The sequence below is a fragment of the Stylophora pistillata genome, chromosome 1 (assembly GCF_964205215.1).
Source record: "Stylophora pistillata chromosome 1, jaStyPist1.2, whole genome shotgun sequence".
NCBI classification, from domain to species: Eukaryota; Metazoa; Cnidaria; class Anthozoa; order Scleractinia; family Pocilloporidae; genus Stylophora; species Stylophora pistillata.
In genome coordinates, this window is record NC_142519.1 from 11794676 (window position 1) to 11818675 (window position 24000).

Sequence of the window (24000 nt, forward strand, 5' to 3'; positions counted from 1 at the left end):
GATACCCTTTGTCAGAGTCACTCCAATTCGCATTAAGAGTAATTTTTTCTCTCTATTTCAAACTTTGGCAATTAAGTTATCCAAGAGATTATCTTATCAAACGTCGGCTTCTTATGATGGATTAGAGGGATAAGCATCACCCTGGAGGAGTTCATATTGCAAGGAAGAAGTGTAAATAAGGGAAAAAGTTCAGCTTCTTTTCCGTCTACATATTTCAGGAGCTTACTCGAGAAAAAATGTAGTTTGGCTGCTTAGTTTTTAGTCCAGACGCTTCTTCTGCTTTTCCCTCATAATTGTGCGCACCAAGTCTCAGGGAAGGAGAGAGGCTATTTTCATTATGTTAATACAGGTTAAAGGATAATAGTCATTATAATAATAATAATAATAATAATAATAATAATAATTTAATTCGTATATTGCGCGCTTTCCATGAAATGATGAAGCGCGCATTACTTAGCTCTTATTAACCGAGCGGGAGGTCTATATGGGAGAATCTTGACCTTGGTCGCTGGTAGCGTTCCGTCTGTACCAGCGACCAATGTCAAGATTCTCCCATGCAGACCAACCTAGCTCGGTTAATAGGATGTTTATTATATGGCTCTGTCTTATATGCCAATTTTTTATATTCTTTGTACCTTTTTTTCTACACCGGTTTAGATGCCGGTCTAGATGCCGGTGTAGATGGGAAAATCTAAACCGCTTTCAATGTTGATTTCAGCCAATCAAATGCGTGAATTCGGTAGTTCCCAGTCGTTGTGAGACACAGCCATATAATAAATCTCAATAATAGTTATTAAAAATATACTATGATAAAATTAAAGCATACAACATATGTTGAGATACTAGCAGCCATCATGATAAAATTTTAATGACAATTAATGAAAAGCTTTCTTAAAGAGGTGCGTTTTCAGGTGGAACTTAAAAATCCCTAGATCTGTAATAGAACGAATCTCACGCGGCAATGCATTCCAAAGTGCCGGAGCTGCGACCTGGAATGACCTGTCTCCTAATGTAACCCTACTGCTATAAGTTGGCTTAGTAAGCAACAAACCATCCAAGGAGGATCTTACTTTATAAATTCCTGGTCTTTTAATTAACACAAGTTCTCTTAAATACGTTGGTGCAATTCCATGGATGACCTTAAAAACAATTAGCAGAGCCTTAAAACTAATGCGTTGCCTAACCGGTAGCCAGTGCAGCTCGTATAGCAACGGCGTTATGCTACAGTAGCGTGGCGCGCGACAAACTAGTCTTGCTGCGGCATTTAAAACGCGCTGAATGATATTCAGGTGAGAAGCTGGCAAGCCATATAAAAGACTATTGCAATAATCTACGCTCTAGATAACAACCGCATGAAGAAGGGCTAATACGGATTCGACTTATATTATGCAAATGATAGAATGCCGAGGCGCATTGGTTACTTATGTGGAATGACATATCCGGATTACGATCAAAGATTTCGCCAACTGATTTCGCCTCTACGACTGTGTCACCTACAGTAATATCAATCAAGTTGACTTTCTCTAACTGTTGCCTAGTACCCACGAGCATTAGTTCAGTCTTATCATCATTTAACATCAGTCGGTCTTCAATCATCCATTTCCTCAAGTCATGTATGCAGTTGCGCATAGCATTTAGCGCGGCCTCATCCTCCCCTTGTACAGCAGGACTAAGAGAAAAATACAGCTGTGTATCATCTGCGTAGCAATGTACACTTTGGAGGTGCTTGTTGACGATATCAAACAGCTTACTGGTGTAAACCGTAAACAGAAGAGGCCCGAGACAACCTCCTTGAGGTACTCCTTGTCTTAGTGGAAAAGCAGACTATAGGCCATCATTTATAGTGGCACGTGAGGCGTGAGTAGTCCAGTGGTAAGTGCACTGGACTCTGGGTCGGTTGGTCCGGGTTCAAGTCCTGGCTGGGGCTTGACGTTGTGTCCTTAAGCAAGACACTTCACTCACATTGCTTCGTCTTCTCGGGTAAGACGTAAAGCCGTAAGTCCCGTCTCCTGCAGGGTTAGGGGTAGGAGACGTAAATTTCTCATGCACGAGATTACTGTGTAGGGGATTTCCTCCCCGGGGTGGGATGGGTGAGAAGGTGAGATCGCTACATGCACTGAAGCGGCTGCCGGAGGCCCCTGATAAAAACGCTGACGTCCGATCTCAATCTTACGATACTGTTAAGCGCGACTGAATATATCCACATAGAAGTCTGCGCTATATAAATGTAAAATGTAAACGTTGTGTACGATCCGCAAGATACGACGCAAACCATTTTAATGCCTTGCCATCCACACCAAATCTCGACTTCAAACGATTTATAAGAGTGTCGTGCCGAACAGTGTGAAAAGCAGCGCTAAGGTCAAGGAGAACTAACAAAGTGACCTTTTTGCGCCTCCATATTCAACAAAATATCGTTCTTGACCTTGAGCAGTGCTGACTCGGTGCTATGGTTTTGCTTGTACGCGGAAGGGAGAGGCATACGCAAATCATTAGCTGTCATGTGGTCAATGAGCTGATTAGCCGCTGCTTTCTCTGAAAATTTGGAAACATATGGGAGGTTGCTAGCTGGGCGGATATTATTAAAAGAAAATGTCAAGTCCACAATTTTTAAGCAGTGGTTTTAGTAAAGCCTCCTTCCAATCGCCAGCAAAGTCGCCAGATTCGACTGACAAGTTAATCATGTTCATGATCACAGGTAACAACATGTCCAAAACGTCAAGACTACCGAAGTAGGCATTGTATCCAGCGGACATGATTTCTTGACAACTTTCTTGGTGAGCTCAGAGACTTGCTCTTGAGATAACGTTTTATAATTGGCAAACGTGACACCTGTAAAGGGGCAATTTAGGGCCAAAACGTTGCCAAGAATTGGAAAACAGAGCATCCCCCCCTGGCGCAGAAGTCTCACATTCTCCTTAATGTTCTTTACTACAGATCATTTTTAAAACCTGTCCAGGTTTGATATGACAAGTAGATCCTGAACAAAGTTAAAAGCATAACCCTTTGTTACGAACCTATCTCGCACACTTTCAGGATCCTCTATATATCAATGGATTGTTACGTACCTATCTTGCGCACTTTTAAGATTCTCTTTCATTGGATTTTTAGGTACCTATAGGATTCTATTTTATCTTTTACTCAGCTCGTGAGCGCGCGGTATTAAAAAAATCCTGTGATCTCATTGGTTCCGAGAGCGGGCAGTATTCTGCCATCCGACCCACTCACAGCGGGAGGTATCCTATCCATTGCGTGTTGAGCCGCCTTGTGCATCGTTAGCTTCGTTGAAAAATTTCATAATTATATTTTTTACCGGCTGGTCAGCATTTGTAAGCAGAGATTTCGGTTACGACCTTTAACCTTTCTCTCTCTCAATTAAAAAAAAAAAAAAAAAAAACTGGTTGGGTACTGAATGTGTTTTTGTAGTAGATTGACATGCGGCCTACAAAACCGTTTGTAATCCAATAATCCTTCTCAAAACGTAACTAAGAAAATTAAAACGAGAGGAACTTGCAGTTAACAATTAGTTTTGTCAAGGCTACTTCCATGCATTTAATTTAAGAATTCTACAAAACAATTTGTTTGTTGTAGGATGTCGAAGGAAGGTTTGAGTTCTGCTATAGATGAAACTTCAATATTTCTACTGTACATTTCACAACAAAAACCGAAGAAATACGATGACTAAAAGTCGCATTATATCCCCTTGTGTCTTCGTAGAAAAAGTATGTCATTTGACTTCAAGTGCTCGGTGGAAGAAAGATTTTACAGACACCGTTACAGCAAGCAAACAAGCAGACTCTCACAACCTCAGAACATACATTTGAATGTATTTACAATTTGACTTTCCTTGACATTTAAAACTGAGCAGAGAGAGTAATTCTTTGTAGTTTAATCGTCGTTGAAAGAGAAGAATTCTTTCTGTAAAATTAGCGAAGATGAAAAAGTCAGTCAAAGAAAGTCATTTAGCTTGAGTTTACTTGCTAAAACAAGTGCTTTGTCTTTAACAAAAGTTTCAGGGAACTTATTTTTTTTTCTAGCGCGCTTTCTAATTGACAGGTATCAGATCGTGAGAGATACTTATAAGAAAATGTTTCAATATTTGCTAAGAAGCCTTTTAAGTCACCTTTATCAGTACGCGGATAAAACTGTTTCAATGAAGCCTCTCTTTTTAAACTGCATTACCTCTGTTTTTCTCTTATCTACTCGCTCAAAAATTGTTCCGTTTATGGAGGATCTCGCTGTCAGTTACAGCCCTAAGTTATTCGGGTTCTTTTTACTAGCAGTTCGCTAAGTTCAAGAAAAAAATTAAAATGTTATTCACCATCCTGGGTCAGTCCGTACTGGGAGAAAACTGTGCCCTTCGTCTAGTGTACTGCCCCCGGGCGGTATCCAAGACCTCGGGCACAGTTTTCCCAATGCGGACCTCCCGGCTGATAAATAACATATATCTATTGATCAATTGTTAGGTTCCTGTCTCGCGTCTTTTAGGATTCTCTATCACTGGACTGTTACGAATCTTCCGCGCACTTTTAGGATTCTCTTAAATTGGACTGTGAGGTACCTATCCTTCGTACCTATAGGACTCTCTTTTATTAGATTGTTACGTATCTACCTCGCGCACTTTTAAAATTTCTTTCATTTAATTGCTACGTTCCTATCTGGAGCACTTTTAGGATTCTGTATCCCTGAATTGTTAGGTGCTTATCTTGCGCACTTTTCGGATTCTCTTTCATCTGATTGTTACGTACGTATTTCGCACATTTTTGGATTCTCTTTTATTGGATTGCTACGTGCCTATGTCGCGCACTTTAAGGATTTCTTGTTAAGGATAAAACGATCTGCAAAGTATTCATCGATTCCTTATGTGTTTCTACAGGTGATTTAAGTGGTTTGCCGGCTGAAAAATTTAAGTAACAGTTGTGTCATGGGGCAGAAAAGGAGCTCGCAATAACTGTGCCTAACCTCTTTCTAAAAAATGTTATTTTCGTGGTGTTTTTTGTTTTTGTTGTCTCTTTTTCTTCCAATTTGAATCGAGTCTTTAATTTTGCGAAAACAAATGCAAGGCGATACTTCGAAAATAAATGTCAGGTGATATTTCTTATCCCGTTACCATAGCATAACATTTACCGTACCATTTGCTCTCTCTCCAACTTTTCCACTTAGCGGGTATAACATCGTTTTCAAGCTGAACAGATTAATTGGAGTGAATACCTTGTGCTTCAGCATTGTCGGATTTTACATTGGTGGATGACTGGAACTTTTTCACAGTTTCAGTCATCAATCAATGCAAAGGATGACAAAAAAACTACAACTAACAACGTCACTACAACCACAGAGATACGTTTATTTTCTAACTTGTACAGCTAGTAAATACTTCATGAACAATCAGTATATCTCAATCCATTCATACCTGAACAGTTAACCAGCAGTCTTTTTATATAGAGCTCTATTCAGTGGTCGCCTTCATTGCTGCCTTGATTACCAACTTGAATCCATCCGGCGTTTGATTCCAGCAAAACAATAACACTGAATATCTATATCACCGGTTGATCAAAATCTCAAGAAGCAAACAAAATACAATGCTTAGTGTGCGATAAAAACAATAACTGCACGAGTTTTGTATTCCTCTGCAGGTAGAGTGTCCAACAGAAAAATCGGTAGATCCGAGGTATGAATCTTCAAGTAAGTCGAACAAAACTTTCATTTCTGACTTTCAACTAGTAATTTCTTCGGCAAAGGTCGACCCACTCAGCTGGAAGATACCGATATTGTAAAGTCTCAGGCTTGAATCCTCTCCTGAGTTAATTTATAATTTTGTCTTTCTACCCTGCTGAAAGAATATTTAGTAGCGTTGTTGAATATTTCTTTTTCTGCTCAGGTGGTAGCGCAGGTGTCGAAGTTTTATGTTCTACGGTTTGAACTCTATGCTCTTGACCAAACAGTTGTTTTCTCTGCTCAGCTGATGACGTCATGAGCAATTTTCCTTGGAGATAATTTATTTTGGACTAACACAACATAGGCAATTAGTTTGTGTTTATGGTCCCTCTCAAGTTAAGCACTGCAAGCTTCAGTCGCCATTACAGAGTTCTGCTGAGACTTATTTGTTTTATTCTTTATTTAAGAAGAACCAATAATGGATTTTTGTATTCCCTTGGCTTTGAATGCCAAATGTACCCGAGAAAAGAAAAAATACAACCCCCACCTGAATACAGACACCGTATAAAAACGATACGAGCACATCACTGACGAGGTACCAGAGGGTGAGACCGAAGTGCGGGCAATCTTCACTGCACCTCTCCTCGGGACGTAAAAATAAACAAGCACTAAGAGGAACGCACGAAACTCTCCACCCAGCTAGGATCGCCTTCTGTGGGCTAACTGCATGAGGTTGGAATCCTCACGAGGGACTCAGATTTTGCTTCTTCTCACACTATCCTATACATGATATCATTTGACCTCTATGATCCAACTTGTCTGCAGAGGGTAAAGCGTATTTCACTGAAACATGATCCTTAAGCTGAAAATGATCATTGCTTAAAGTAAATGACTTGTGCAGATAGACCTTATAGAATCAGATAATTAATTAAAAACTAAACATCGTAAAGCGTACCGCGAGGCCCATTGGGATAAACCAAATGAGATTACTAGGTATTCGAAAGAGAAGGAAAATCTGTTTACAAGAAATGCTGCATGACAATCTTTTCTTTTTTGGCTTGGTCAAAGGATAATATGTCAAGGTCACTGATTTTCCTTTTACAAAAAGTTTGACCATCAAATCCGGAACTTGGGTGGAACCTTGGAACATAATTTTTTTGCCCTAGGGAGTGGGGATTTGAAGAGACCAATCTGCAAAAGTTCTAACCTATGTAATTTGTTTGATCAAAATCTACGAAACGTTGTTTGAGAAATGAATACGTTCGTTATGTGACAAAAATAGAATGGTATAAAGTCAGTGTTGAAACATTCTGCCCGACTTTTTTGCTGCCCCTTTGGTGTGAAATTTCATCTTGCTACTTTCTGAGAACAAATAATTCCATTTACCATGTTGGGAACTGCTGGAGATCCAGGTATTTTAAGGGACTGTTGCTCAGCACATTCTTTCTCCTTTCATGTCGTCCATTTGTAAGAAACGATTCAAACCAGCAGGAACTGTGATATCTTGTTCAAGTAAGGATCCGATGTGTGATCGGTCTGCCGTAGTTTAACCATAAAAGTTTTGATAAAACTGGTCGAAGTCTTATCTTGGCTGTTAAAAACTGTACGATATTTTAAGCTGTCTTCCACGAGCGATTATTAAGACAGCCACAAAATATAACAGTAACATGAGGGATTTCGTGAATCGGTCGGTCACTTTTTCAGTGTCAGAAAGTAAACGATCACCGTTAAAAATTCAATAAATGATCAGATCGGCTGAGCTGCGCATGACTGTTGATGGAATTCAAGCTTACATTCAAAGGCGCAAAATATTCGCATACACTCTTATACTCTTCTTTTTCATTTGCATAGGAACTGGAAAATGTCCAGAGTAACACCTTTTTCGGGAAAGAAAGCTTCATTTGAATGATGTCTAGGGTCTAGGAAAGTAAACCGCTTAGTGCAAGCAGGGGTAGCGTGGGAGAGCGATAGGGCTTACAGAATTGTGGAGTCAAATAAAATATCATGGTTCCCTCGTCTTATTTCTCTCTTCGCAAATGAGATTTTGCTTCGTTTATTTTCCGCGATCCATGATGCACCTATCACGCCTATTAGAATTTTCTGCAAGGAAATGTTTGTGATCACGTATCGGTGAAAGGCCAATGTGGAATGATTGTGAGATGTTTATTGTCTTCGATAATGTTCCCTCGTCTTATTTCTCTCTTCGAAAATGAGATTTTGCTTCGTTTAGTTTCCGCGATCCATGATGCACCTTTCACGCTTATTAGAATTTTCTGCAAGGAAATGTTTGTGATCACGCCTCGGGGAAAGGCCAATGTGGAATGATTGTGAGATGTTTATTGTCACGGAAAGAACTGAAAAAAGTACATCTTAGGCTCTGCTGGGAATAATTCGCTGATTTAAACATTAAAAATGCACTCTCATTCTCAGCAATTTTTTTATGTTTAGTGTCACGGAAAGAACTGAAAAAAGTACATCTTAGGCTCTGCTGGGGATAATTCGCTGATTTAAACATGAAAATGCACTCTCATTCTCATCAATTTTTCTATTTACCTTATAAATATGTAATAATTTTCTGCAACAACACCTTCCAGCGTCATTCTATTAAAAACTTGATCTGAATATTTGCAGCATTAATCAATTTGTATTGTCAAGGAAGCCATCGATTCTGAACCAATTATACCTTGTTCGTGTTCTAAATTCTTATGAGAATCCAACGTGAAAAAACTTCTACTTACCACCACTTTAAAGTTAAATTTCAAGAAATTTTGTGATGCGAACGTTGTTGTTAATGTTGTTTTTAAACCTTTTCAATGTAAGATTGTTACGTTCCTACCTCGCGCACTTTAAGGATTCTCTGTCTTTGGATTGTCTTGTTAGTATTAAGAGCCACTTTTAGAATTAATCTTTCATTCGATTGTTACGTACTATGTACCCTGCGCACTTGGATTGTAATGTAAGTAACTCGTGAACTTTGGGGATTCTCATGCATTCATTCCATTGGAACGTTGGTCTTCTGCGATGCTCTAGCGATACTCTGGCATAACAGCCGACTGCTTGGTAGAGTCTTAGAAGGAAGAGACTAATAAATTGAATTAAATTACACCTAAACCCAATATGTTTTTCGCTTAACAAAACAAGCGTATTTTTTTGAGTATTTCTGTCCAAAAGTTTTTTATTTGCTCAAATCTTCAATTTTCTGTGCCCAGTCAAAATACGGAAAATCGGCAGCTATCTTGCCCCACGACCGAGTTTAAAGAGGAATGGCTCTAGCGGGTAATGTGACGTTAAATCGAGAACACGAAAGTCTGCATTTCACACATTTTCACTTGTTTGGGAAGGTTGTAGTCGATATTGTAACCGCCATCCGGTTTATTTAGATTCAACCGCCACCCGGTTAGCTCAATTGGTTAGAGCGCTGGACTGTTGTGCGGGAGGTCGAGGTCGATGGTTCGAGCCCCGGCCGGACCAACACTCAAGGTCTTAAAATAACTGAGGAGAATGCACTGCCTTTCTATAATATCAAGAAATAGATAGACATTCTAGTCTTCTCGGATAAGGACGTATAAACCGTAGGTCCCGTCTCCTGCATCTACTAATTAGCTAATTTGGTTAGGCAGGGGACGTTAAAAAACCCACTCACGAGATTACTGTGATGTGGTCTGGCCTGTTTACTGGGATTGGGGGGGAGGGGGCATCTTCAAATAAGTTTCCTTCACTTGTTTGTAAACTGCTGATGCAGTCCGGCCAAAGTCCCCCGAAAAGTGTTGTGATGCGCATTTGATCATATTCACATGTTAATTTGCGCAATATAAATAATAAGTTATTATTATTATTATTATTATTATTATTGTCCGAAAATATTCCGACTAAGTGTGTAGCAGGAGGATGTAACAACGTGCGAAATTTGCAAAAGGGTATCGCGCTTCATACATTCCTCATACAACACACTTAGTCAACATATTTCGGACAATATCGACTACAACCTTCTCAAAGAAGTGAAAATGTGTGAAATGCAGACTTTCGTGTTCTCGATTTGACGTCACATTACCCGCTGGAGCCATTCCTCTTTAAACTCAGTCGTGGGGCAAGATGGCGGCTGACTTTCCGTATTTTGACTGAGCACAGAAAATGAAAGATTTGAGGAAATTGAAAAGAAATTTGCACAGAAATACTCCAAAAAATAAGCTTATTTCGTTAAGCGAAAATAACGTTTTGGGTTTAGGTGCACTTTAAAGAAGTGTCTCGATGAAAATTCTTTACATTGATTTTTGTTCGGTCGGTTGTCAATACAATCTGAGCGGGTATGTATCTTCTAGAGAAATCCAAACCCGCTTATACTCAAATTGAATATAGTAATAAGTTGGCTTAATTTAGGATATTTCAATAAATATGCAAAGGAAAAGTTTTGTTTAAGATACCTTTGTTCTAGAAAACGTGAATCTAACCAAAGATGCCCTTCAAGCATTCCTAATCTATTTAAGCGATTTTATTAATATTTTATTTTTGCTTCCCAAACAGTTGCTTCCTTTGCATAAACAACGCAAATGTAAAAAGAAAAAAAAAAAAAGGAAGGCTCCAAGAAGCTTTTTATTTGGTTTGTTCTGTAAAACTCTCGATTGCGTTTTGCACTGCAAGTATCCCGGAAAGTCCCATACATTTTCTTAGACTAAAAGTCTAAGAAAATGTATGGGGCTTTTTGAGCGCTCCAGGCAGCTTTCCTGTAAGGCGTCATAATCTTGTTGCTGCTGACATCGATGTGACAGATAATTGCTTTTACAGTGTTTTCTTTGCCGGCTTATATTGTCATCAAGTTTCAATAAGACGGCTCTCATTTTTCACGAGAACAACAAAGTTTTTGTAAATTACGAAATCGGATGCACGTACTGTTTCAACTAATTCGCTCTTCTTGCTTGGGAATACATTAATAAAATGTCGGCGGACCTTGAGGCCTCCACTAAGCTGGAAATACCAAATAAACGGGAGGTAAAATCGCGAAAAAATACCCCCAAGGAAAAACGTAAATAAAGTAGAGAATGGAGAAAGCGAAAGCGACAGCAGAAGAAGGCAGGTAATCTGGCTTAAGTTCTGCCTGGCTTAAGTTCTGCCTGGCATCAATGGTGGACCAAATGTGGCTAATGCAAACTTGATAGATAAAAAATCATTTTCTCCAAATCTGGATCCAAAACAGGTAGGCAACGAAAGCGGACTTATCATGCTAAAGGCTAATTCTAAAGAAGAAATGGAAAGTAATGTGAAGCGACCACGATTAACAACAGTTTTAGATGTAAATTATTCAAGATCAGCAACAATGCTTCGGAGGGCGCTTGGAGACGATGCAAGACGCAGGCGGGCTCAATATTCAAGGCCGTTTTTGGCACAGACAACTTTTAAACGTATTGGTAGTCAGAAAAATATCCATTTGAAGAGTCATCACGAGACTCAGGTAAACAGAAGTTCAAATATTCGAAAAGGCTGGTTGTTATGGAGTGACGTCATAAACCGGCTAAGTGTATTTGCTGCCTTATGTTTTGTTTTGCATGCTGGTTTTGTGGTGTATCAGAACTCATTTCTGCTTGGCAGGAAAATGACATATAATACCGTTAAATTTCATTAAAGATCCAGCAAAGTGCCTGAGTTTGATTTTGCAGCTTATAGTGGTTGGTGGAAGATGCATTTAAAGTTAAATTTCCCGTAGGTACTAAAAGTTGGAATCACCTGAAACCACCGATGAAACCACCTGAAACCCCCAAGGAAACCATCTGAAATTACCTGAAAATATCTCGAAACAATTTAAAACAACATGAAAGCACCTAAAAAATTACGGGTGACATCAGAAAATAAGTGTTAACAATCAAGTTTATCCACAAGGAGCCCGGCTTACGGATATCGTATATAATGCCCTACAGTAAAGAATAGGCACCACAAACAGGTCCTCAAGGAAACATTCCAATTGTTCTTGTTGAAAACACACTCAATTAGCTCTACGAATGGCTGGGAGTTAAACGGGAATATGCGAATTCATTTCTTAACAAAGCACTTGCGTGACAATAACAACATGGGATCGCGAATGCAAAGAAGAAACTGTTTTAAATCGAAAGAAATACGTGAAGTTTTATCAACGGGATCATACCAATTATATATGAAAAAGCCCAGAAGATTTTCACGAGGAAATTTTGAACATTGTGTTTCTTTTTAATCAGAGACGAATTTATAGCGTGACCTAGAATTTTACTGACTTTGTCATTGCAAAAGTGAAATACATGTGGATTTTTTGCAAGGTATTTTACTGCAAATGACAGAATATAGCTGATGAATGGTGACTTTAACTTCCACTGCTCAAGTAAATTTCAGGTGGTTTCATCGGTGGTTTCAGACGGTTTCAGGTGATTCCAACTTTTAGTACCTACGTTAAATTTCCAGGTTATTTTATTACTCTGCCAATCTTGACTCTTCATATTTTTGCAATGTTTTTATGTTACATGTCTAGCCATGTTATGCTACTCAAGCAAAAAGGTGGTGATGCTAACAAATATATCAATGAACTTTGCAAGCGAGGCCGGATTGGACACAGAGTGCTGTGTATTCTGCAAAGTTATTAAGGTAGGTTATACCTGCAATTGCTAAATGACATGCATCATAGCAGAATTCTACAGTAACACAAAACATTTTCAGCAATTTATTTGTAATCAATTAGTGACAGCTTTCTTGACTTTATGGAAAGGCAGAAATCTGTCCACAAACATGAACATGTTTTATCTGTGGTGAACAGTGATTATATATCTACAAAAAATAGTGCTCTAACCCAGACCGGACCAACACTCAAGGTCTTAAAAATTACTGAGGAGAAGTACCTTTCTATAATATCAGGAAATTGATAGACATTCTAGTCTTCTCGGATAAGGACGAATAAACCGTAGGTCCAGTCTCCTGCAGAGTTGGGGTAGGAGACGTTAATTTCCCACGCACGAGATTACTGTGTGGTGGATGTCCTCCCCTGGGGTGGGATGGGTGGGTACTGGGCCCGCAGTAATTGGCGCAAGCTGTTGCGGGATCCCTGCCTGTCGGCGAAGCTAATAAAAAAATTCAATCTAAAATCCATTCGTAGTCTGGAGATATGGCTTTTGATAACCTTGCTACAAATTTCATCTCTAGTCAAGCATGAGCCGCCAACACTTCGATAAATTAAATAGTGCATGCGTATCATTGCAATCTGTACACACATTAGAATATTCGTCCTTTCGTATCGTTTGAAAACTTTTGATTTCAGAATCCGCTATATCATCGGTGCTCAGGCTCGAGGACAAAGAATAGTCTCATGAGCGCGTCTTTTACAGCACAGGTGATAACTCTTGTTTACTATTTGAAGTGAGGTATATCCCAAAATATGAAGCATTTTTTCCTAGTTTCATGTTCATTAACTGTTCAGTTCATTTCGTTCTGCGCAAATTTTTTTCATTCTTTGTTCCTTTTTTTTAATTTACGATTCTGGCCTAGCAAAAGATTATAGAATAGAACATTTAAGCAATTTTTTGAGCCCTCTCGAGTTCTTCTAAGCCACCTTGTCAGCCAGCATGATGACTTCAACAGGGAAATATTGAGGTAGTATGTGCGCTCTCATTGGTCAACTGGTGAGTTTAGACGAGAGTGTCTGAACACAGTTGTGACGTCACGCTTTCTGTGTTTGTCGGCACATTTTCAAAACATTTCAAAGTCAATGCTTTCGCGAGCTCCCACGACGAGAATGAGGTTGAGGCTGGGAGAATGATTGAAATTCATGCAAGCCTTCGAATGCGTCCCGGGGTTTGCGTAACTTTCCTGAATTCTTCCAAACCACCTTCGTATTTAAATAGGATTATGACTACGCAGAAAAAACTTCTCTATGGCTTAAATTTTCGTTGATTATAGGACAAAAAGCCTTGAGAGTGAATTGAATCTAGTAATAGCACTGTACAGTTTTAAAATATGTAGATTTGATCGTCCGGGTGAGCGTGGTCCTGATATTGTTGTCTGGTTGGTATGAAGTACATACGTACACCCCAACGCGGCGATCTGATCGGTGCGAGCAAAATACCACTCGATGCGCTGGCATAAAGTTATTAAATTTTCTATGTATTTATATGAAATATGATAAATAAAAAATCGCTTCTTTTCCATGGTGTTTGCGAACTGTTGCCTTATTTGTTCAAGTCTTGACACTGTAACATGACTGCATATATCTCTATACTGTTTTCTGTGCATTTGTTTAACAATCAAGAACATTTCATTTCATTTCGTTTTAGATCATCTCCGTTATTCTCCTGAGCTTAATGTTTAATTTCGGGGTGTTACTGTGAGGATAAATTATATGCTAGTAAATCGTAGGATTTAAATTTAGTACGCTTGTGAACTTGGTTATTGCTGCCCTCATATTTCGATTTTACATTCCTGACCCAAGAAGAAAGTTAGATCCTTCAAGTTAGCATATGTTGATAATAGCACTCTAGAGTCCAAATCGGAGAAAAGGAAGATCGAAGGTCTACATGTAACAACTGATCAATGAAAGTCGGATTCCGAAGTCACTTTGCAGTCACAAGTTACACATAAGAGGCTTTAAAGTCACAAGTCGCACATTAGAAGTGCGAGGCCAGAGGTCAGATGGTCGGGATTAAAACTCCGAACTCCGAAATTGAATGTCCAAGGTCGGAGATTAGGAAGTCCGAAGTCGGAAAACCAAAAGTGGAAAGTCGGAGATAAAACTTCGAACTCTGAAATAACGTGTCCGAAATCCGAAGTCTGAGGTCGAAAATTAGAAGTCTGAAGCCGGAAGTCGTGAAATTATAAGTTGATAGTCTCAAATTAAATTAAACTGAGAACCCCGAAAATCCGAATTCTGAAGTCGGGAATTAGAATTCCGAAGCCGGAAGTAGAATGTCTCAGATTTTAAGTCAGACGCCGGAATTAACGTTGTGGCATTAATTTGTGGACCGATAACAAAACCAAAAGCAAATTTCATTCATTATCCAGACAAAACATCTAATGATTAAAGCATCGTTAGGACTTTAAACCCAGAATAAATTTAATAACTGAGTCAATCTATAAATGGCTGGCACAAATGGGAAGTTTTTCAGAGATAGGTCCAGGTTGGGTTTTGTATGTATTTTGTTGATGTTTGATTTAGTTTTATTGTTCCTTTTTTATTTGTTTATTTACAAGTTTAAGATTGATATATTCTCGTTTGTGAATATATGAAAGTCATATATTTGAACTGCTGCTAAAGAACGAGCATAAAGGCGATCTTCACAGTAACGAACACCACTAAAAGGTAAAAAAGACTACTTACGAGCCATGTGGCTCATCGGGCCGGCACTTAACTCCGGTTTCCGAAGCATGAAGCGGCTAGGAGTAATTCTAATTTGGTTCTCGTCTAGTAAAACAAAAAAAAATTAACTGACAAAACTTTTCTTTTCCGTAATTATTAAAACGCTCTACAGAAACAAAATGGTTTAGACTTTGATTTACCGGAAAGAGTCCTTCGTCCATCAGTTACGTGGCTTCCTTCCTTGGTCTAATCTCTGGTTGCGCCTCTGGTCACAAAAACTGCACGAGCCAATCAGAGATCCGAGCAAGCAAGAATAGCGGGGCAAAGCCCCTTTTCTGTGATGGATTTCCTTCTCCAGATCAAGTCTAATTCACATCAAAGAATAATTTTTCTCTCTATTATCTTATCAAATTTCGGATTCTTTTGATGGATTAGAGGGGAAAGCATCACCTAGGAGGAGGTCGTATTGCAAGCAAGAAGTATAAAAAATGAAAAAGTCCAGTTTCTCTTCCATTTACATAGTTCAGGAGCTTACTCGAGAGAAAAAGTAGTTTGGTTGCTTAGTTTTCAATCAAGACACTTGTGCGCATCAAGTATCAGGGCAGGGGAGAGGCTATTTTCATTATGTTAATACAGATTAAAAGGGGTAGTTTAGGGCCAAAACGTGGCCAAGAATTGGCAAACGGAGCATCCACTCTGGAGTAGAAGTCTCGCATTCTCTCTAATGTTTTATTACAGATAATTCTAATATTTACGTGCAGATATGTGAAACACATATAGATTCTACCATCTCCAAGGTGTCCTTTTAGTATGTAGAAAGGCTACCAAAGCAACTGCAACATTGTCACAATAATAACAACAAAGCGAGAACCTCCATTCAACGATACGGGCCTTTCGGCAGACAAACCTGGAAAACTAAAAGAGACGTCGTGATTCCAGGTAATGTGGTGTCCATCGGTGCCCTGACAGCGGTAAGAGCCTTGGGTGTTTATACAATTTGCATTCGAGCTGCATGTAGAAGTTCCGTGCAGGCATTCGTCAATATCTATGAAGACATTGATTAAACGATTTATCAGTGACATTGAACAAACTTCCCTTGCCTATTACCCGAAACAAGATGTCGTACCCCAGAGACTTTTAAAATACAGCATAATCACAAAAGACAAAAGCAAACTATGAACTAAATATTATAATTTCGCTTTCGATGTTGCAAATGGTTTAAACCCCGGGAATTACGTGTAACGGACGATCATACTACACGATTACGTGCTTTTAATACTGTTCCAGACAGCTGCAACCCCTTGTAAATATCCATTATTCATTTTATCACTATTTTTGACGATAAAATGAATGGTATATATGTGACTCTCCTTGGTAACAGGGATGTTAAAAGAGTTCTCGATCACATTCAGCATTGTGATATACGGTGTGTGTATATATATTTAACAATTATTCGCCGAAGGCGAGGTGAATATCGTCGAATAATCCCTGAGACGAAGTCGAGGGGATTATTGGACGATATTTACCGAACCTGAGGCGAATAATTGTTTTAATATAATTTCAGAGCTAAACAACAGAGAAATTTCTAAAATCATAACATTTTAGTAACATTTCTTAACATTTTATTATAAAATTTTAGATAAACCGCGTGGAGCGGTTTATGTAGCGTCATATAAGGAACCGCTCGACCAATCAGATTGCTGGAAACTCTTTGCTCAGTTCTGAAATTATATTAAATATATCTAAACAATAGAGTGTTTCTGTCGAGGAACTATCGGCTGATAGTTGCCCCGCGGAAATTTGATGTTCCTAAAACAAATATTTGCCCGAGAAGCGAAGCTTCGAGGGCAAATATGCTAGTTTTAAGAACATCAAATTTCCAAGGGGCAACTATCAGACCAATAGTTCCGAGACATAAACACTCTACTGTTTTTATTGTTCACCACTAAATTTTCTTCCGCGCTTACAGCTTGTCACAAATGTCAATAATTCGCAACCGTACATTGGCTAAATAATACGTTATACCTGTCAGAACTGAAAAGTCACTGTTTTTCCAATCTGCCTAACTTCGCGGCCGTCAAACTATTCAAAACTTTTCACGGATGAGTACTATCAATCCAGGTATTTTCCGCGGACGGGCACTATCCATCCGGGTATTTTCCGCGGGCAGGCACTATGGGCTGATAGTGTCTCTCCACGGATGAACACTATCGCGTCACGTGATCGATTTAAACCAATAAGAATAAAGGCTGATAGTTTCGAAAGAAACTGTTTGGGGCTGCGTCGGTGGGAGTAACGAAATAATTTGGATATATCAACAAAGTTGAAATGGTAAATTGGCCACCGTAATGATTACAAAAGCTGACGTTTCGAGCGTTAGCCCTTCGTTCCGACGAAGGGCTAACGCTCGAAACGTCAGCTTTTGTAATCATTACGGTGGCCAATTTACCATTTCAACTTTGTTGATATATCCAAATTAAACCAATAAGAACCGGAGAAAATTTAGTGGTGAACTATGAATATATATAATATATCGTCAATTGATCATTGATGGAAGCTCTATGAACTATCGCCTTACACAGAATAACGGCAATGCTTTTTAGGGAGATTATAAAGAGAGTATAAAAGGCCACGAATATGACCATAACTCAGTTGATAAAAGATTGCTTACCCTCGCAATCCCAACCATTTCCCTCATATCCTGTTTTACAGACGCAGCTGTATGACCCTACAGTGTTACGACAGTAAGCATGATCATTACATAGATGACCAGCATCTTTGCACTCGTTAGTGTCGGAGCATTTACGTCCATTTCCATGGAAACCGTCTTTACATGAACATGTATAGGTACCCGCGCTGTTCTTACAAGTCGCATGAAAATCGCAAAAGTGAAACAATCCATTGCGACATTCGTCAACATCATGACACACTAGCCCATCTCCAGAAAACCCAGAATTGCAGTAACATTTGTAAGACCCTATGGTATTGGTGCATACCGCATTCTTGTCACACTTGTGAGTCCCGTAATTGCACTCATTGGCATCGTTGCACGCATGTCCATTGGTCTCAAACCCTGGGTGACAAATGCAATTATACGAGCCTACAGTGTTAATGCAGAACTCGTGATCACTGCAGTTATGCATATTTGTAATACACTCATCAACATCAAGGCATGATCGTTCATCTCTTCGGAATCCTGGACGACAAATACAATTATACGAGCCTACGGTGTTAACACAGAACTCGTGATCACTGCAGTTATGCATATTTGTAATACACTCATCAACATCAATGCATGATCGTTCATCTCCTCGGAATCCTGGGCGACAAATACAATTATACGAGCCTACGGTGTTAACACAGAACTCGTGATCACTGCAGTTATGCATATTTGTGATACACTCATCAACGTCAAGGCATGATCGTCCATCTCCATGGAATCCTGGCCGACAAATGCAATTATACGAGCCAACAGTGTTAATGCAGAACTCGTTATTACTGCAATTGTGCATATTTCTGTTACACTCATCAACGTCAAGGCATGATCGTCCATCCCCTCGGAATCCTGGGCGACAAATACAAATATACGAGCCAACAGTGTTAATGCACAACTCGTGATCACTGCAATTGTACATATTTGTGTTACACTCATCAACGTCAATGCATGATCGTGCATCTCCTCGGAATCCTGAAAGACAAATGCAATCGTGCGAGCCAACGGTGTTGCTGCAGTATGCATGAGCGCTGCAATTATGGATGTTATCAATGCACTCATCGATGTCTTGACATGACATTCCATCTCCTTGGAATCCCTCGAGACATAAGCAATTATAAGAGCCAACTGTGTTATTGCAAAATGCTCGATCGCTACAGTTCGTCGAACTGGTCTTGCACTCATCGACGTCTTTGCAAGACCAGCCGTCTCCGTGGAGTCCTGTCAGACAGCTACAATTGTGCGAGCCAAACAAATTTGTGCAAATTGCATGCTCACTACAATTGTGAGTCTCATTGATACACTCATCTATATCAGCACATGACAAGCCGTCCCCTTGGAAACCTTTGTTGCAAACACAATTTTGTTTATCCTCTGAGCAAGCGGCGTTGGAATCACAATTTCCCTGTCTGCAGCTAAGAATTGGCCTGGTCACATTTTGTTCATCTGTTTTGGCGGAGAAATAAGAAAAAGGATAAATAGTCACTGAGCCAAATCGTATGACACTGCGATTAATTTATTCATTCTTGCCGAGGTACGTACGGAATTGGCCGTAAGTCACTTCTCCAACTCATGGGTAGAAGAAAATACTCATCATGGCTTACCCTCATTGCAGTTTAGACCAGACTTGTTGTGTTTATCAAAATACCCACGCGAAGATGGGATAAGGAGTTTAAAATTGTAAATAACTTTAATATATGCTTAGCGAAGCATTTACGTGTCACTCTGCTCACCATCCAAAGGAATTTGATTTTCGATAAGTTAGTCACCGTTATAGTTGGTTTGGGAGCTGTTCATTCATTCAACTATGTACTCCATCTATCGATCAAATGGAAAATATACAGACAAAGCAAATTTTAATTCTCCGTCAGGCTATATCCGACTAATTCGCTACCTAGTATCTGCCATCATTTGCAAATGACTATTGCATGTTTCGGCCATCCTTTCCCTAGCAAGTTAAACCCTTCTTTCAAGCTTACCTCCGCTAGACTTGATCAAAAGGCAAATTACAATCACGAGCAGAAAAATCGCAACCGGGACGCCATAAGCCATCGACAGATAGTTCTTCTTTGAAGCGCCTTTCTGCGGCCCAAGCTCTTCATATGGTATGTCACGGAAGCTCTGTTCGGGTTTTGACACTTTAAGTTGATGTGTCATAGTTATTCTTCTTTCTAAATTAACGTATTCAAATCACTTGAGAGTAAATTCAAGACAAATTTAAACACCGACGCTTTCAGAGTAAAACTTTTAGTCTGGTTGCACCCTGTTCAAAATTTCATTACCAGAATTTGTCCGGGGAAGCCCCTTCTAACCACGTGTAGAGGTCTGATTGGTTAATGTTGTGATGCGACTTTTTCGCATCACGCAAAACTTTGCGATAAACAGTTGTGTGAAGCGTGTGTGGCTTCGGGTTCCCCTGAGAATAATACCTCTACCTCTGGCACTCCACCACCCTTTCACTTCTCATGCGTTGAAGTGGCTATTTGTTTCCAAATTGCTAAGTAAAAGGCTAGCACTGCGGCAGAGTACACTTCTGGCGAGCAAATATCTTGCTTATTATCATAAAAGCAGAGTGAAATTGACCTTTACGGTAGTGTAGTTTGCTTTTAGTCACAGTTACAAATTGATCAACTTTTAGATTAGTTTAGATGCGTATAACCAGAAGGCTTCATTTTAGAGAGTAAAGCAATGAAACCGAGCAAGCCTCAACCATAAAGGGTTTTTCACTGTCCACAAAACAGCAACGATGTTGATCACCTTGTTACAAATTTCCCCTCTATTCAAGCATGAGCCGTCAAACACTTCGATAAAGTAAATAATCCATGCGTATGATTGCAATCATCACGCACTTAAGAATAGTTGTCCCTTCGTATCCTTCGAAAACTTTTGATTTCAGAATCCACCCAATCCTCGGTGCTCAGGCTTGAGGACAAAGAATGGTCTCATGCATGTCTTTTACAGCACAGGTCATAACTCGAGTTTGCTATTTAAGGTGAGGTATATCCCAAAACATGAAGCATTTTTTCTAGTTTCATTGTCATTAACTGTTCAGTTCAGTTCTTTCAGCGCAAAGTGTTTTTCACTCTTTGTTCCTTTTCTTTTAATTTATGATTTTGGCTTAGCAAAAGATTATAGAATAGATCATTTAAGCAATTTGTTGAGCCCTCTCGAGTCCTTCTTGTTAGCCAGCATGTTAAATTATTTTATAAAAAAATTGAGATAGTCACCGGCGTGTGCTCTCATTGGTCAATTGGTGAGTTTAGACGAGAGAGAGAGAGAGAGTGTGTGTGTGTGTGTGTGTGTGTGTGTGTGTGCGCGCGCGCGCGTGTGGACACAGTTGTGACGTCACGCTTTTTGTGTTTACCGGCACAATTTAAAAACACAGTTCAAAGTCAAGGGTTTCGCGAGCTCCCACGACGAGATTGAGTTTGGGATTGGGAGAATGTTTGAAATTCATGCAAGCCTTTGAATGCGTCCCGGGTTTGTGCAACTTTCCTGAATTCTTCCAAACCACCCTCGTATGTAAATAAGGGTATGCAAGCGCAGAAAAAGTTCTCTACAGCTTAAATATTCGTCAATTACAAGACAAAAAGGCCACGAGAGTGAAGTTAATCTAGTAATAGCACTGTACAATTTTAAAAAATGTAAATGTAATTTTGATTAGCGGCGGTAACAGATCAACCATGCAGCGACAGTGATGAATAAATTTTTGCACAGCTTCGTCAACCAAAAACTAAACGTTTCTGTGCACCACTTTACATTTTTACTTACACTTCGATTTGGAAGAAGCTAAGTAGACTGGACAGAGGGGATTGTAAAATTTATCTTAGTTTTAACAGAACAGAACAGAACAAAACAGTATAACACATGGTTAAAGGATCATTATTTTCGCTGACGCACGATTAAGTGAGCGTGTTTTAAGTTGTTCCTTACTAATTTTCGTGACGAAAGAAACTCAATCCCTGTCAAAAGGGCAAATAAAGTTAAATTTTGATGAGCACGAAGACTGTTGCGGCAAATTGTATGTGTCAAAATAATTACGTTACACAAATTAGATTTTTAGTCAGTTATATATCATTGATTTTGCAGATAATTTTTATCATTCTTTGTGAAATATCCGATGTAACGCAAACCTGAAGTATACTACCATCGAATAGCCGCGCAATTAAGATGAAAAGAAAATCGCCTGCTCACTGCAATGCTGTGGTGCCAGACGAAGCTACCTGTTGTGATGCATGGGACATGCCTTACAAACACAATGTAAAGAAAAAGCTTGTAAATAATTAAACTGATCGTGCTCTTCGGTATTGCTGAATTCGTTGATAAAGCTACGACGCTTTCAAATATGTGAATTTGAAATTTACACTGATAATGGTTGGTAAAATATATGCTACCTGAGTACGCATCGAAGTATATTCTGGCAACCAGCTAATACAGATACGGAATTGCGACATCGAGCAAAGTACTACAAGAGCTAGCTGTATGGTATCAGTAGCAATATTCCTTGCTTTTATTGGTCTCGAGCGACACAATCTTTTCCTTTATCAAGGCCGAGTAATAGCATAACACGATAGGATCGGAGAAAATCGCTTGTAACAGTCACACGGTTGTGTCATGATCGTGTACAAGCAAACGCGACAATAACATGGCTGGGGTTCTAACTGAGTTATATCGTATCAATTCCAAAATAAAATGCAAACAAAAAAAATTATTTGGAAACAAAAAACTTTCGACATCTGGATCAAAACAGTGAGATCTTGAATCACAGCAAAAGGTCCTGAATTTTTTTCAGGCCTTATTTCCAATACTACGTAAGTAGGGTTCATTACTGGGAGGATCACTTTCATGCATTTCATGAAACCGCAGTACATGATTTCCATATATTCAAATTCATATATATGATTTCCACATATTCAAATTCATCGAAAAGGTCCTTTCATAGACATTTCGTAAAGAAATAAGGCACGGAAAATACCGTGACCAAACGACAAACGAAAAAAATAACTAACCACGGAAAACGAAGATTTCATGTATTATGTTGAGCGACACCGTCTTAAACACGAAAGCTGTGCCACCTGATGAAGCATAGTTTGTAACACATAAGAATTGATCTAGTGAAGATCATCACCCATAAAAGTTGCCTTGAGTCTACAGATAATTCGCGAAGAAAAATTTAGGGAGCTACGCGTTATGGCTGCTTTCATGGTCCAAGGGGTGAAAGATACTCGACTAACTATGGACTAACGCAATCGATGACGAAGTTTTGTCTAAGTACATAGGTACATACATAAAAGGGGGGTGAACCACTTCTAAACTGGTCCTTCTTTCTTCACTCCCAATTGCACTTTTCCTCGTCCAAAATATCCAGGGAAAGGGGCCTTCCTAAACTGTTTCAGTGTTGTATAACTGCCGGCATTACTTCGGATCTCATTTCCTCGCCTATGCATGTGGAGTTGAGAGCGGCAATATCTCTCGAATAAGTTGCCATTCTACAATTCCTCAGTTACTTCATAGTTAATCGATTAACGGCTATGGTTACTTTTGGCGATATACTATATTCCTATGATTGTTTCGAAGTATGTGAAAGATAACAGGCGAAAAGTCGTGTCATACTTACACCTTCAAGTTGTTTTGAGCGTTTTGTTTTCGGTTCCAATCTTATTTACCTCCAGTTCATGCAAAAAGAGAGCTAAATACCCCCATCGAATAAAATAAAGGAAAAAATTTAAGAAACCACATGGAAGCTCCGGTGTTTGATTGGTGCTCCGGCGTTTATTTATGGTCGAGCCGACAAACAATCGCACACTATTGAATGGCACTTCTGTCATACCGCTGATATTAAATCTGTTAGGAGATTTTCAAAGGAAGCGCACCGATTTAACAGAGCGAAGATGAATGCCAAAGAACGAAATGAAAACAGCTGTTTTCCTTGATACTTGTCATAATCCAGGCACACTCTTTCAATCTTGATTTCAACATCTGATGCGATGCACACGCCAAATTTATTTCTACAATATTATACACATATCAGGAGCATTAACCGATGAGTCGAAATCGGCCGTAGCGTGACAAGGAGCGATCAAAACTTCAACAGCACAAAGCGTGACATGATTTAATGAAGTGGCGAACTCTTAAAAGAAATACGAGGAAACTCAAAAAGATTGAAATCAGCGAGATGATTCTTTGCCGATTCTTCGCTTTTGTGATTGAGAAGCGATGGCGTAAATCTTCATATTGTAATCATCCTCTAAGATTATCAACGGGAACAATTATGTCACATCATCAAAAAAAAAAAATCAAAACCTGAAGTAAGACCGTGATTCCTGACCAG

At 39.3% G+C, this 24000-nt stretch overlaps 2 protein-coding genes across 2 annotated transcripts in view; one reads left to right on the forward strand and one right to left on the reverse strand.

Moving 5' to 3' along the window:
- The window catches only part of LOC111346784 (GFP-like fluorescent chromoprotein amFP486), a 59167-nt gene that overhangs the window by 19269 nt on the left and 15898 nt on the right, over positions 1-24000 (forward strand). The window lies entirely within an intron of this gene.
- On the reverse strand, positions 14689-19959 carry LOC111346785 (uncharacterized). The gene is made up of 3 exons (XM_022954052.2): positions 19649-19959; positions 17628-19115; positions 14689-16001 (listed from the first exon to the last, which is right to left on the reverse strand). The coding sequence occupies exons 1-3, from the start codon at positions 19824-19826 to the stop codon at positions 15778-15780; spliced, it is 1890 nt and encodes a 629-aa protein (XP_022809787.2). The 5' UTR covers positions 19827-19959; the 3' UTR covers positions 14689-15777.